This window comes from Neopelma chrysocephalum, unplaced genomic scaffold, assembly GCF_003984885.1.
Source record: "Neopelma chrysocephalum unplaced genomic scaffold, ASM398488v2 Primary Assembly neopelma1_24, whole genome shotgun sequence".
Lineage (NCBI taxonomy): Eukaryota > Metazoa > Chordata > Aves > Passeriformes > Pipridae > Neopelma > Neopelma chrysocephalum.
In genome coordinates, this window is record NW_020897693.1 from 24,068,956 (window position 1) to 24,083,887 (window position 14,932).

Sequence of the window (14,932 nt, forward strand, 5' to 3'; positions counted from 1 at the left end):
GCTTTGGAAGTCATGGTCTCAAAGGTTGGCTGGTTGGGTTGTTCTATGGTTAGGTCAGGAATTGCCAGCTTTTACTTGTACACAAGCAACAACAATTATCCTGTTAGGCACTATGGCACTACAAAACTGCTTTCTCCAGGCACAACTATAGAGCCTTGGAAGGCATAACAAGCCATGTGCACTGCACAGTGCCTTCCACCAGCCAAGCCTTTAGAAAACCAGTCTACTGCAAAAACAACATTGAACTTATTTGCGTTTTTAAAGGTCATTACTTCTTTCGTGAAAACCAGCAACTAGTATTTGCAGGTTGAAATAAACAGTATCTTTTTATCTGAAAACACAACCATGTTTGTACCTGAATGTACAGGTAATGCACTGTCTGAACGACTGGTGTCCTGTCTTCTCCTCCGTGGGTACTCTTTTCATTGCCTTCTTCATTCTTTATCACAATAAAAGTCAACAGAACAGTTAGCTACAGGAAGCTGTGCAGACTTTTTTATTATGTATACTACTACCTTTTAATTGTTGGAACACATTGATGAGAACTCACCTTCTATGGCTAGGTTTGAAAAATAGCAAAATAATATAATAACATTTTTGTAATGCCACTGCTTCTAAATAAAATAGAAAACCAGGTGTGACTAAATTCTCATATTCAAAGTGAAAATGAGTAGCATTTTGCCATCATTAGACGCTGGAGGCAAAGCATTCCAGAAGATCTAGACGAAACCTAAATTTCGTCTATGTCATGCTAATCTATGTCATGTTAAAAAAAAAGAAAAAAAAATAAAATTTGAAACTAAAAGATACAAAGCTTGCTTGATAAATAATGCAACCCCCACCCTCAACTAACAGTTTTGATATGGTACGTATATATACTATATATATGTATGTATAATAATATATATAATAATATGTATGTTTAATAATACGACAGTGAATTCTTTTGCCATTAAATTCTATACTGAAAACATTCTCATGCCAATGTACATTATAACAGAAAGAGGAAGGAGATGAAGCTTTAGTAAGAGCATGTTACAGATCATCAGGATTGGCAATGACGTATTCCAGATGCTGTAGAAAACTGTGCATTAACTTTCTAGAGATACAGTGCTGTGACACAAAATCTGAAAATCAACTAAAACCTTAGACGCTATACTGACTTCCCCTCTCTTTTTGACTGCTAGGAGTATGTATTGTGCCCACTTTCAAAAGTGGATAGTATGAGGAGATATATTGGTTTATAGCATCTAAAAGCAGAACAGAATTTCAACATTTGGATGATGTAAGGCCATGTAATCCAAAGTCATGTACACAATGAAGTGTTAAACTTGCAATAACCTGGCTCATGATTAAAAAAACCTAACATTTAATGGAACATCAACTTATATGGTTCTGTACTTACACCAGAAGCAAAACAAAACTTCCTAACTGACCTGTTTGTCAAAGACTATTTTATGATCTTTTAACTTTTACTTGCTTTATACTTACCGGGGAATGACCTTTACTGTTTTCATCCTCATTATCAAAAATTATTTCACTTTCGGAATCTGTAGTTGGCCTGTTTAAAAAGAGAAAGAAAAAAAACCCAAAACTTCTGCATACCAAGAAATATTTACTAAGAATTCTGGAAATTATTTGTGGGGGAAAAAAGAAAATCTAAGCTTCTGCTGAAGAACTAGATGCCTTAAACAAAAAAGCAAAAGAAAACAATATCCAGAAAAGTATCCTGCTTGCAAAGCAACACTTCCTTTGACAGCCCAGTCTCTAAAAGGGAAGGTACACATTTGCATCAGTAAAATTTAATTTCTATATGCAGTAAGTAAAACTGAGATAAACTTACTTACTTGCTTCAAAAAAAAAAAAAGTAATTGTGAAAGAGCCACACCATACATGGAGGAAGGTATGGAATACATTAGTAAAAACCAAAACAAAAAAAGAAAGGGCAAGTTTGGTATTTTTCAAGATCTGTAATATTTCTGTTATTGTTTATTAAAAACTCCTTACTCTCAAGGCTGGACAAGACAGTCCAACAGAAGGTAAACAGTCATGCATTCTGGCACAAATAATAAGAAACTTCATGAAGCCTAAACAAAAATTTTCCTCAAAGACCAACAAATTTTCCTCTTCCTGGCTATGTGATTGCTGGCAAATACACTGTTTTTGAACAAGGGGACAGAACAAAAATGCAGTGAACTACTTCTGACAAAAGACGCATGAATGGTAAAAGACACAAATTTGGAAAAATGAACTCTGTTCATGTCCCTGACAGTACCAATACTGAAGCCTACTTACAAAAATGAATGTGAGAACACGCCATCACCGTCATCATCGTCATCACTGGACTCCTGATCAGCTCCATTGAAGTTGCTGCTGGAGGATCTTTCACATGAAGTACTCCACTCAACTGAACTTGTCAAAACTGGAGGAGGAGCATTAGTTTCCACATCATTTGTCTCCTCAGTGGTAAGAACGAAGAGATCAGCTTTGGGGGGCATTCTTCTCTCTCCGGTTGTTTCAGATGATGACACAATGGGAACAGGACTTCCATGTTTCTCTATCCAAGCGTTGTAATACCTCACAATATTCTCATGGTTCAAGCGGGAAAGTAATGTTACTTCTCCCTTAATCCTCCGAAATTGCTTGCTGGTAGGGTTTACACGAATACGTTTCACAGCATAATAGCAACCATCAAGCTTATTTCTTACCTGCAAAATTTAAATTAATCTAAAGTCAAATGCTTACAAATGTCTTACCAAGCAGAGCCAGAAGTAGAATAATTTCATGACACAGGAAGTCTTCCTTCCATCTGGAAAATGACTACAATTCAAATGCAAGCTTCCCCATTCTGACAGGCTTCTCCGCAGATTCCCAGAAACTTCTTGCAAAACTTTTCAGCCTATTCAATTCCAGACAAAAACCACACTACAGACAGCACGTTGGCAGATAAATAAAACCATGCAAACATTGAATATATTGTTCTTCTTCAGAGAAAACAAACACCTCCAAAAAGGATTCTAGAGGAAATAATTTTTATACCATACCTTGATGACTGCTCCAAAAGCCCCTTTGCCAAGTAATTTTAGCTCTTCAAACTCATTGTAGTACCGTGAAAATTGTCTCTGTGTTTCTGTGAAGAATGAAGCACTGGATATCTGACTGCTGGGTATAACTGTCTCGATGCAATCTACACCTGCTGAATCTGTAATGAAGAAAAAGTTACCACCCGTGGTAATATGGGGATAAGTCATGAGGGACTGTCAAATAAGTACCACGAAGGAGATAAAACCTAAATAACTTCAAGTGCAACTAAAACCTAGAATACAGAAGTGCTATACTATGTAGAGTTAAGTTCTGGTACAAGCATAAACCTTAATTCAGTTTTTAATTACTAACATTATGCTAGACAAAGGAATGATTTTAACAAGAACATGACAAGCAAAGAAGTCTCATTGGAACACCATCTTCCAAGGATAAAGTTAGGTCTACATTTACACCATGAAGGAAGTGGATGAATTTACAGGTTTCATTAAAGCACGAGCTGCTTCTACTGAAGAAACAACAGTAGTCAGTCCACCCCAGCTGGTCATGGATAGAGAAGTTAAAGACCACACTAGCTTTTAAGTTAGTTCATGTAAAACACTCATGTCATCTTGTGAAGCTGTAGCACAGCTCAATTTTTCTGTTATTGCAAGCATGTAACCACTTATTTAGCAGAATATGGGAAGAACCAAGTTCCTTACCATCTAGATTTTCTTCAGCTACAGGTATTTTTATCCGTGGAATGTTTATAAAACTATGTTGTAACAACTGCTGAGGAGTCCATCTTTCTTTATCTTCCAAGCAAACACACCTGTTAGGAAACCAAGGACAGAACTATTTTATATCAGGCGTAAATGTTCAAAGACTTCTTGTTATATTTAAGAAATTATCACCTGTATCATTCAGATGGGACTAAGAAGCAAAGACAGACCAAAGGGCTTATTCACAGTGACACACGGTGGCAAAGCAGAGAAAAAGAGAGCAGCAGACACTCTCCCAAAAACCAATTAGCAGCCTGAGCCATGAGACAGCAATCACCTCTTCTCTAAAATCTACAACTAGCAACACAGGAGGGCTTAGCTGTTCTTTAAAAAAACTGTTCAAATCTTTAAAACAAACAAACAAACGAACAAAATACATGAATGCAACAAACATACTTTCCCAGAAAGTCTTGGAAGTCAGCAGGTAAATTGGTAGGAACAGCAACTGGAAATTCCTTGGTTACTTGGCCCTGGCTGAGTGAAAGCAGAAGCAAGCCCAGACGCCATACATCGCCTTTTTTTCCAGGTTTGTTGGGAAGACCATCCTCACTAAAACGAACTTTAGTTTGCTCAAAAACATCTGCTTTGCAGATATCAGCTAGGCGCTTGGAAATGCTGTAGTCTGTCACCTTGATGTTGCCTTCAGCATCCACCAGGACACTGGAAGCACAAAGAACTTTGTGCACTACTGAATTACTGTGCAAGTAGTCGAGAGCTGACAAGATCTGGGTCACATAATGACGCAACTGCTCAACTGGAACTGGAGTCTCTTTGTGTAAGTATGTAGAAAGGCTGGAACCACTTATGTGCTCCACTAAAATATCCACCACAATTGAATCGTCCCGTTCTTTAAGGTTCATACATTTATAATGTACTATGTTTGGGTGACTTAGCTTCGTCAGTGAGCTGAACTCTGTTTCTGCACCCTGAAGCTGGTAGAGAAACACAACATAACATGCATTGTGTCATATCTTGTGAACATACCACTACTAAAATATATAACATATAAAAAATACGTACAAAATATATAACATCCTCGTTCTTTTCTAAAAAAGAAGTACTGTACACAAGGGAAAGGTACAGCATCGATTTCTGACAGGTAAGCTTGATTCCCTCTTTCTTCAGAATTTTAATATTTTATTATTTTATTTATGCATACTTGCAAACACGCTTTCTTGCATTTATACTATTGTAAAGGAACTCCTGAATACCCTGTATACTCATCTTCTTTCGTGCAGATACTCTAAATATCAGCATTTTAAAGCTCATTACCACCCTCTCAAGTTTAATATAGACTAGCAGCCTCAAGAAAAGCACTGAGCCTCACCTAATCTTGATTAAGCCAAATGCAAAACATAGGCATTACCTGTTTCTTAGACTTCTCAATCTTTTCTATTTCATGCGTTGTAAGAAATCTTCCCATCTTTTTTTGCCAGTGCAGAACCCACTCATATATTAAAACAAAGTCTCCACTGCGAATTTCCAAGGCATTGTAGACTGATTTACCAAGTTGTTCATCCCTGCCTGTACATAAAGGGAGAGAAGAGGAACATGGCTTCTTTTGTTTCTGAGGACTTCACAAGAGCTCCTGCAAATGCTAAATAAATACCAGTAAGCCTGTTTTCCAATGTTCAGAAATATAAACCTAAACCTTACAACTAAACAATACCCATATCTATACAGTAGGTATGGCAAGTATCAGGTCTGATGAGACTGAACGCTATGCAGCAGTAGTCAAATGAAAGCAGTACTACACGGGCAAAAAACTGTTGCACATTTTAAAGAATTTCAAGTTTTAATACATGAACAACCTTCCTACTTAGCAAATGCCAAACTCTACACACAGTAACATAATTGTTCATCTTCAAACTGCAAAATAATAAAATTCCCCTTGCTTCAGAGACTTTCAGGCTGTTCACCCCTCCACTGAGGAAGTGCTGTGTTGAAAACAAACAGTGAAAACATATGATGGTCCATTCATGTGGGCACTTCATGGAGGCCTTTCAGCTCTGAAAGGGTGACTGTTTTTGCTAAACCCGCTGCTTTTATGCCATTGCTATCAGCAGCGATGGAAGGAGAGCAAGTATGCCCTTCCAACCCTGTGTTTATCAGCAGTTTCACATGCTACTGAAAGCTAACACGTGATGTCACTTCTTGCTTGGTAGCCACGTATATCTGACAAGCTAGCTATTTAAATTTAAAGGCAAATAGTTTTCAGTATTAATTTAGTTATGTCAAGAATATAAAATGTTGAGAGGGTAGTTTGATTTTTTTTATGGCTACTCAGTTATGTAATTGTACCTGGAGAAGCAAGTTTTTATTTAAAATAGTCTAGAAAAACATGAAACATTTACCACAAATTAACTTTTCCTATTACTCTTTCCCATTCTTATTGTGACATATCACAATCCACTATAGCACTCTCTCTTATCCTTGCTGCTTGTACCGTTTAATATTGTTTACGTTAACAAACAAAGCAAACTGTTAAAGAATACATTCAGTGCAGGTAGCTAGGTGTGCAGCTGCAGTGGAGCTGCAAGTTGAGCTCTGAGGGGCAGGAGTCCAAGTCTGAGGCAAGAGGTTGTGACCTGCTGACCCTTTGCCTGAAAAAGGGCACAGGGATCTGTGGCCCAGCCATGGACCCACACTCAGAGACAGCAGGAGCCGAGACCCCCCCCAGACTTTCCCACGCTCAGACTGTGAGGGTATAAAAGCCCAGAGGTTCCTTTGTTCGGGCTCCCTCCTTGGAGGCACAGGCTCTAGCTGTCAATCTTGTTATTTAGTTACTGCACCATGATTAAATTATTCTGATGATCTGGACATCTGAGACTCTGCCATGGGAAACCTGGGGTGGAGCCGTTAAGGAAACCTGGTCTGACTGTGTCAGTGTACGGTGTGTAGCTGTAAAGGCACTTCAGTCCCAGCCCAGGTGGTGCTAGAGTGACTGCCGAGAGTGCCTCCTTGATGGTTGGACAGGGAAGTTTCATTAACAGAAACCACCCAGAAAAAACAAAACAGGCAGTCCCAAAAACAGTATTTCAAGCTACAATTGTAATTTTGCTTACCTAGACATTTTCCTTTATGGACAGTAAGTTGTCCAGCACCACTTGTGTTGAAGTTCAAAACTTCATAATTTCCAGGCGGTTCTTCATTATTACTAACAGAAAGCTGTCGTTCTCGTCTGCAATGTGAACAGAACATTTTTCTCCAACTCAAAAAGAGAGTATTGTCACACACCCTAGTCCCTAAATATATTAATTCTGCAAGAGTATTAGCTTTCAGAGACTTTTTCATCCAATGATAATATCCATTAATTTCAAAGATACTGAGTTAGTGCAAAAATACGTGTCTGATTAGAAATCTGGTATTTTAGCAGCAACATCATGCTGCATTGGGTCTCAATATTTAAAGCCAGGAGTTGAATACAGACCTTAAAAATTGGAAAGGTCCAAAGTTATCCAGAGCACATGAATTAGTTAAACCATGCCAAATAAAAGGGCGGGGGAGGAAGAGACCAAAATGAACAGATGAACATGACACACTATTCCCTTGCCTTCAAATTTCACTTTGAAATCTAAAAAATCTACATGCAAACTGACATACTTTGAGCGTCCAGTTGAATTTGGTCGGTGTTTACTGTTCACCCCATGTTCCAAACAGCTCCCATTTAAGCGTGAAGCAACTTTATATCCTGCAGTGTCTCTACTGTGAGAATTTTCTTGATTTGTCAGAGCAGCTATTTCCAAACGTTCCTATAAATCAGGAAAGACACCAAATAAGTACAGAATCCACTCCTATCTTCAAAATATGTGAGTACTTAATTATTATTCTGTGAAGGCACTCAGATCACTTAAGTAATGTTTTCATAATAAATGTATAAATGAGGGCAAGGAAAAAAGTGCTGAGATTTCAGAAAGTACCTTTCAGCATTGCCCATGAGCAAGAATGTAAAGAAACTGGAAACATTAACATATCAACTTTTATTCTATGTGTGTTTGAAAATATCTTGGTACACTTAAAGTGCTAGTATATTCTAGAAATAAACCCCATATCATCAAGAACCTATTTTAACCTAGATCTATTAGGAGCACTGGATGAGAAAAGATGTCCAGGAAAATTTAGTCATGTAAGCCTCTCAAATTTTTACAAGCATATATTAGAGTTCTGGGAAGAACTTATTGCCATGTTTTTTTGCACACCTGCTTAGAAAGAATACCTGTTTGGCAATCTCTTTCTTTTTTCTTTCTTCTCTTTTCTCTTCCTCCCTTCTCTGAATCTCGTTAAGGATTTCACGTTGCTGAAATGAATCTTGGTGTTGTTAGAGATGAAACAGTACATGCAATGCAACTATTAAAATATTACCCTGGCTTAAAAAAAAGAGCTATGATGATTTTTCAAAAGTATTAAAGAGGATTCGTGGATGTCACAAGAATAAAAAAGAGAAGTCAAAATAGTCCTCCTAAGGAAGTTAACAGCATCAATTATATAATATAGGAGAATGGAATTATAGGCAAATGACTTCTGCCAGACCCAACAATAAAGTTTTATACACAAAAAAAGATAGAGGGATAAACTAAAACAAAACCAGAGCTATTCTATTCATATTCCTCACAGTGTGGAGACTCCACACTACTAGCCTCTGTGAGACCTCATTTCTAGTGAAGGATGTAGGTGGTCTCTTTAGATTAAATTTGTTGCTCTCTAGAGACGTCTGTCATAGGGAACATTCCAGTCACCCAACAGGTGAAAGAAGGTATGATTACCTGTCTGGATGGCTAATACTTCCTAGTTTAAGGTGGAACACACTTACTATATACACAAGTGTAAGCGAATGTATAACGTCCTCTTGATAAGCGATTTTCACAGCATCAGGAATCAACATTTAGGTTTGTTTCAGGCATAAAGATTTCTCAGGGTTAAAAACACATCATTAAAATATTACAATTAGAGCAATAGATAATTCATACAATGCATATTGGTCAACTCATACTGACAGTTCTGACAAGTTAATAATTCACTAAAACACACTGCTATGCAGAATGATTTTCAAATCATGATTATGTGAAGAATACAGGGTTATTCATACTTTGATTTCTCTTACCTCCTGCTCCTCTCTTCTCTTAACTTCTTGTGCCCTACGCAATTCCTCCTGAGCTAATCTTTCTTGTTCTTTTTGATGATTTTTTAGCATTTCTTCATGAAAAGACTTGGAAGGTGGTTTATTATATTCACTGAGAAATGACTGTACATGGTCGGCAAGTTCAAATATCATCACCTGAAAGAAGTACATCACATAGCCAAATGACACCCACTCAAAAAAGCAACACAGCAGCAATTTCCAAAGATACTGAAAAATTTGAGGAAATTTTTGGTTATTGAACAGAATGAACAAAACAGTACCTGGCTAAAACAGTTCCTTTTGAAGTATCTCCAGATAAACTGGCAATGAAAATAGTAGTATTCAAATGGAAAAAAGACTTGATGTGGCAAGACTGAATGACAGGCAGCCCTTGCCAAACCTCTAAAGTTGACAGCCTTAGGAAATTGAAAGCAAAATAGTATCCCATTTCAGCATATAACATCCACTGTTGTGTATTTCTCACTTTTTAAAAGTCAAATGGAGCTATTCAAATGTGTTCACCTGCAACATTTCCAAACAGCAATAAGAAACATACCATAAACACTGCTTTCACCAAGAATTCTTTGCTTGCTAGTAATTCTTTGAATCATTTCAGCCTCAACAAGAATGGAAATGTATTTGAAATACTAAACATATCTGAGGACTTATAAAATTTCTTAGAATAGACACAAGGTCTATGCTTCATGTTTCTCTTTCTCTTTTTATCCAATTCAGGAGAAACTCAAGTATTGCTATTCCTAAACACAGTAGAAAAAAAGGCACAATGGCATAGGGTGACTGTGCTACAGCCACAGAAGTCAAGTGTTGAGCTCACGTTAGAAGAGAGGTCTCCTGCCCTTCAGTTCAGCACTAAATGAACAAGATCCCATTCAAAAAACTCCCCAGGGAATTGCTGTTTGCTTAAACAGGTATGGCCTCTTACAATATTCAAATTAATCTGAAAAGTGCAGAAAGCTCTTAGTTTTAGAGTTAGTATTGCTTTTCATACTGTGAAATAACTCAGAACCTCTAAACCTAATAACATGAACCTTTGAACACGGATAAAGCTTGCACTGTTTACATAGGAACTGGATTTTAAGAGCATCCACAGTCCGAACTTTCGTTAATTAGAAACATTTTTAAGAAAGACAGTCCCTCTTTCCTTAAGAGCAATGCAACTAATACTTCCAATGTAGATGTATTCCACTATATTATACCATAAATTTTTAGAACTATTTGGTCCGGAGTATATTTCTCAAGGAAGTGAAAAGCTCTTACCTCTCCACGGCACTGTTTTGCCAGTTCAGCTAATCTGGATTTTAGTTCATTTATTTTCTCATTTGACAAGCCTTTTGAATTTTTTAATTGTATTTCAGGAACTCTGAAGGACAGCAACCAACATATAAAAGTCCTCATTAGAAAAACTCAGTGGAAAAAGCAACAGATTATTGATAAAAACAGTGTGTGAGGGTAAAGAAATGGAGTTTGTAGTCACTTGGCAATTACTCAATGCTCAAATAAACAGAATATAAATATTACATATACAACATAAAGCCAGAAATACTGTTTCATATTCTCTACCATCAAATTTTCTAGCTGCAGATTACCTGTTGGTTACACTTAACAGTAGAACTACCAAAGAAACCCTGCAGAATCTTATAATTCAGCTCTTCACTAGCAATTTACTTAACAAGCCTTTTGAAATATTACTAGCATAATGGATGTTTAAAATTTATTTATCACCACTATACAGCTTACACAAACCTCAAGAAACATATGCAATAAATAAATATCAGCTAAACTTAAAAAATATTTAAAATAAAGTGAACAAGCAAAGTGTCTGTATGTATGCTATCTCAGCTGTTATGTCCTTGTTACAGGGTATAACTGAGCTATCACTTAGTAAGGAATAGCACTTCCCTTGTACACCATACATGCCACAGCATAAATGGACGGACTGAAGGGAGTTATGCTTTGGACACTATTAGTGGCGTACGGACGGAAGAAAACTGGGCACAGAGCAACATTTAACCCAGAAATCACTTGCCAACCCAAAATCCTGGGGGAAGCTGTAACCTGCAACTCCTTCCACATTCTCTGTGGAGGACTCTTCCAAAAGACTAATCCAGCAGAAAACAGGACAGCAGACACAGCTAAGACAGCAGATGGCTTTAAAAAAGGAGATTCGGTTTATGTCAGCTGAAAGAGTCACAAGTTGAAGTTTAAGAAGGGCACTAAGATACTAGCATAGGAACACGTGTTCATGTATTTGCAAGCTACAAACTGGGGCTGCAGTCTTGCACTGACCCTATTATTCTCCATTGCACAAAAGACTACATCCAATTCAGGTGCCAAAGTTTAGAGTTGCATATTATAAAGTACCACACGTTTAATAAATACTGACATGCAGAAAGCCAGAGTAACACTGACGACTAAAACTACATATTTTTTCAACTTACACTTTACTATGGAAAACAGAGACAAAAGGTTATATTTTAATGTCCACTCACGTATCAGGGTAAGTATGTGGACACTTGACCCACAGGTCAACTTTGGCATACACTTCATTAGCACCAGTCAATCCCTGAGGACGCAGAACTAAATTAATTTCAGGAGGCTGTCGCACCTAAAATGCAAAACAAAAACTTCAGATTGAAAAGGTTTTGTTTTAATGAAAACATTCAACTCTAAACATATATTATAGTAGCATACGGGTTAGACCATCCAAATAACTAAAAAATATGTTAATACAGTGATATTGCTCAATGACAGTGAACTGGTCCACTGATTACCACAGTTTATCCAGAATATTTTTGCAACTTCCTCAGATAAATGTAGTTACAGTTATCAGAAAGATTATTCAGACTGAGCAAAAATGAGATTTTACAACAAAACTCTTGTATTGTGCTTACTGTAGACCAGTAGGAAGAAAAAATTAAATAAACACAGATTATTTATGGAATACCACATATTAAATTTATTATAAAACCAATATTGTTTCTTTCTGGTTTGGATCACTAACACCAATCATTATTTTCTGACATGGCAACAGACCATAACGTCACACTGACATACACTTTATGCGGCCAAACAAATGGACAGTATTTTTTTTCTAGTTATATTTTGGGGTTAGACATAAACCAGAATTCTAACAAGTATTGTCTTCCCACTCCCCAACCTGTTCAAATCACCTACTCCAAATCAGAGTAAAGTAAAATATGCCCATATAAACATTCTAACCTTTTTCTTTTCAATTAGAACTTAAAAAAAACTAACTACAAAACAAAAAAAAAATAAACAAACACCAAAAAAAACAATGAAACAACCCAGGCCTTAGTAACATGAAAAACTGATAGGGAAGCAAGACTACATGGAAAAACAAATAAGGAAACACATGGTAACTATCGCCTCTATTTTCCATTTGCATTTCCAGCAAGGAAGAGAACAGGTCCAGACAAGAGGATGTCAGGTAGGAGTTTTAATAAGGAGTGAGGTTTGCAACACTTCTGAAAACCCAACAAATAATTAAGAGTGTTCTCACCAAACTCCATGAAAAAAGAAAAAAAGTTACAAAGTTGCTGCAAAAATGTTAAGTTCAGATCTATGGCAGAAAAAAAAGACAGCAGAGGCTATGATATATTTTGTAGAAATTAAACACAAAAGAACGTAAAAAGAAACAACAGTATAAGTGAACTTTGAGAACAAAACAGCGTGACCCGTATCTCCAGGTACAGGAAAACAGTACCAAAAGCGTAGTTGGAAAAAAATATCAATTAGTAGTTGTAGGCACGAAAGTTAAATGCAAGAGAGTAGCGAGTACTAGACCTGAGCACTAACTAGTTGTAACTAAAAAACCCCAAACCTATAAAAATGAAAGCTGAAGTATTAAGTTATCATGGAAACAGCCACAGTTTGAGAAAACCACAGCATATAATAACCATGCAAAATCATCATATATACCGATGTGATTAATTTATTAAGCAGGTATGTAATTAGTCCGTTAAGCAATGAATTAAGAGGCAACTTTTTTAAAGGCTGACAATTCATTAAAATGCAATTTATAAACACAGCACTGCATATAGTGCGAGCACTTCTGTCTTGAGGATTAATCGCAAGGGCGATCCGTTGCACGGCTGGGGGGGAGGCGAGACGCGCCCCTCAAGGAAGACGTGGACCAGCACCACTGGGGCAGCGCCAGCCCCAGTCCCGCTCCGCACAGCGACGCGACCCGACCCGACCCGACCCGACCCGACCCAACCCGACCCGATCCGGCCCGCTCCGCCCCCCGCAGCATCCGCACCCTGCGGGCCCCACTCACTACCTTCCAGGCCTGGCTCTGCCGCAGATCCTGGAAGTCCTGCCCGTAAATGGACTCCAGCACCTGGAGCTCGTTCTCCTGCCGCAGCTGGTAGCTCTCCGGCGGCTCCCCGGCAGTCTCCGCCGGCATCTGCTGCGCGCCGCTGGCCCGGGCCATGTCAGCTGCCCCAGCGGGGGCGGGCGGCGGCCATCGCGGGCAGCACCGCCGCGCTGCCCCCCTGGAAGTGGTGCCGGAGCGCGGTCCCGGCACCGCCCCCGCGGGGCCGGTAGGAGGAGGAGCCGGGGGGGGGGCGACTCGGGGGGCCGGTGGTTCGCCTACCAGGAATATATCGAGTTGGAAGGGACCCATAAGGATTACGGAGACCGATTCCCTGCTCCTCACAGGACTACCTGAAACTAAACTGTGACTAAGAGCACTGTCCAAACTCTGGGAGGCTTGGTGCCATGACCACTTCCCTGGGGAGCCTGTTCCAGTGACCAACCACTCTCTGGGTGAAGAACCTTTTCCTAATGCCCAGCCTGCCCTCCCCCAAGATAAGCGTCTCTGTATTATATACCTATAATATCATATACCTATAATATTATATACCTATAATACAGAGATACGCAGCAAATACGACTAGTTACTGTGCAGATTTTTTTTAATAGACTTTGAGAAAGATTTGCAAAAGGGAAAGGTAACCACAAAATTCAGAATGAATTTAATGTAGAGCTGAGGCGGGATACAAGTTCCTGTGAAAACTATGAAAATATTTCCACTGACGATTGCCTTAGTGAATGATATCATGTGGAGGGCAAGCAGCCTTAGTCTTTTGCTAGTTTAACTGCAAACACAAAGTGAGGCCAGACCTGGTGGACACCCCTCGGCCCCTGGGTCTCCTTGGTGGAACTTGCCAGAGAGAGGAAGCTGGGGGTTGTCAGTAGAGCAGTGGTAACCAAAGAAGAAAATGTGCTTTTCTTTGGTCATGTCTTGTAGTAACTACAGAACAGGACTGCCACAAGATGTAGCCTCCAGGAAGTTTTGGGATCTTAATAAAGAAACCCCAAATAAATTCATACATACAAGCTTATTGACTAGGTGAGTAATCCCCAGGCAAAGAAAAATGTTACAGTAGTCTGCAGCTTGCTACCATGCACCCAGATATATAAATGGAGTTTTGGTGACTTTCACTTTATTCCCCAACCTTCCAGTACAGGCTTTTTGTTATAGACCACTTCTGGAGGGACTTATGCTAATGAACAGTTTCTATAGCCCTCAATTTTCCTTCTGAAATTGAAAGCTTGTTCCATGTGTGTGTTTATCTTTCAGTCACACTTAAATAATGTTCATTAGCATCTAACCAAAGCCGAGTATTAAATTGTATCACTGTTGTGATGCTGTTCTCTATTCCTTACCACTCCTGGAATGTGTCTTTAGTGGCAAGGTCTTTCTGTCTCATGTTTTTTGTGGGAAATGCATGACCAAAGCTGTGTAGTGTTTATCTAGCAGCAAGAGAGATCTCCTTTTGCTCAGTCAAATGTGACCTGGGGCACTGTAACTGACCACTGGAGTTTCCTCTGGTGCAATTGGGTATGCTTATCTATCAATTTGTATAAATAGTTTCCCTGTGTTAAAGACAAGAAATAAAAGTTTCTAGGGCACAGATTCATCTTCTCTCTCACACAGAGACACAGCAAGAATGGCCAATTAGAA

The 14,932-nt window shown here is 38.6% G+C and overlaps 1 protein-coding gene across 4 annotated transcripts in view; it reads right to left on the reverse strand.

The window, feature by feature from the left end:
• Positions 1-13,444, reverse strand: part of EIF2AK4 (eukaryotic translation initiation factor 2 alpha kinase 4) — a 37,144-nt gene extending 23,700 nt beyond the window's left edge. For all 4 annotated transcript variants that reach the window (XR_003538385.1, XM_027708699.1, XM_027708693.1 and 1 more), the window contains exons 1-14: positions 13,244-13,444; positions 11,433-11,548; positions 10,201-10,303; positions 8,905-9,078; positions 8,020-8,100; positions 7,407-7,555; positions 6,869-6,984; positions 5,170-5,327; positions 4,200-4,735; positions 3,744-3,853; positions 3,045-3,202; positions 2,296-2,708; positions 1,492-1,561; positions 356-439 (exon numbers count right to left, since the gene is read on the reverse strand). Coding sequence is in view for 3 of the 4 variants with exons in the window: in XM_027708699.1 (XP_027564500.1) it covers positions 356-439; positions 1,492-1,561; positions 2,296-2,708; positions 3,045-3,202; positions 3,744-3,853; positions 4,200-4,735; positions 5,170-5,327; positions 6,869-6,984; positions 7,407-7,555; positions 8,020-8,100; positions 8,905-9,078; positions 10,201-10,303; positions 11,433-11,548; positions 13,244-13,396 (2,421 nt within the window). In the remaining variant the exon portion in view is untranslated. The remainder of the gene's footprint in view (positions 1-355; positions 440-1,491; positions 1,562-2,295; positions 2,709-3,044; positions 3,203-3,743; positions 3,854-4,199; positions 4,736-5,169; positions 5,328-6,868; positions 6,985-7,406; positions 7,556-8,019; positions 8,101-8,904; positions 9,079-10,200; positions 10,304-11,432; positions 11,549-13,243) is intronic.
• Positions 13,445-14,932: the final 1,488 nt, after the last annotated feature.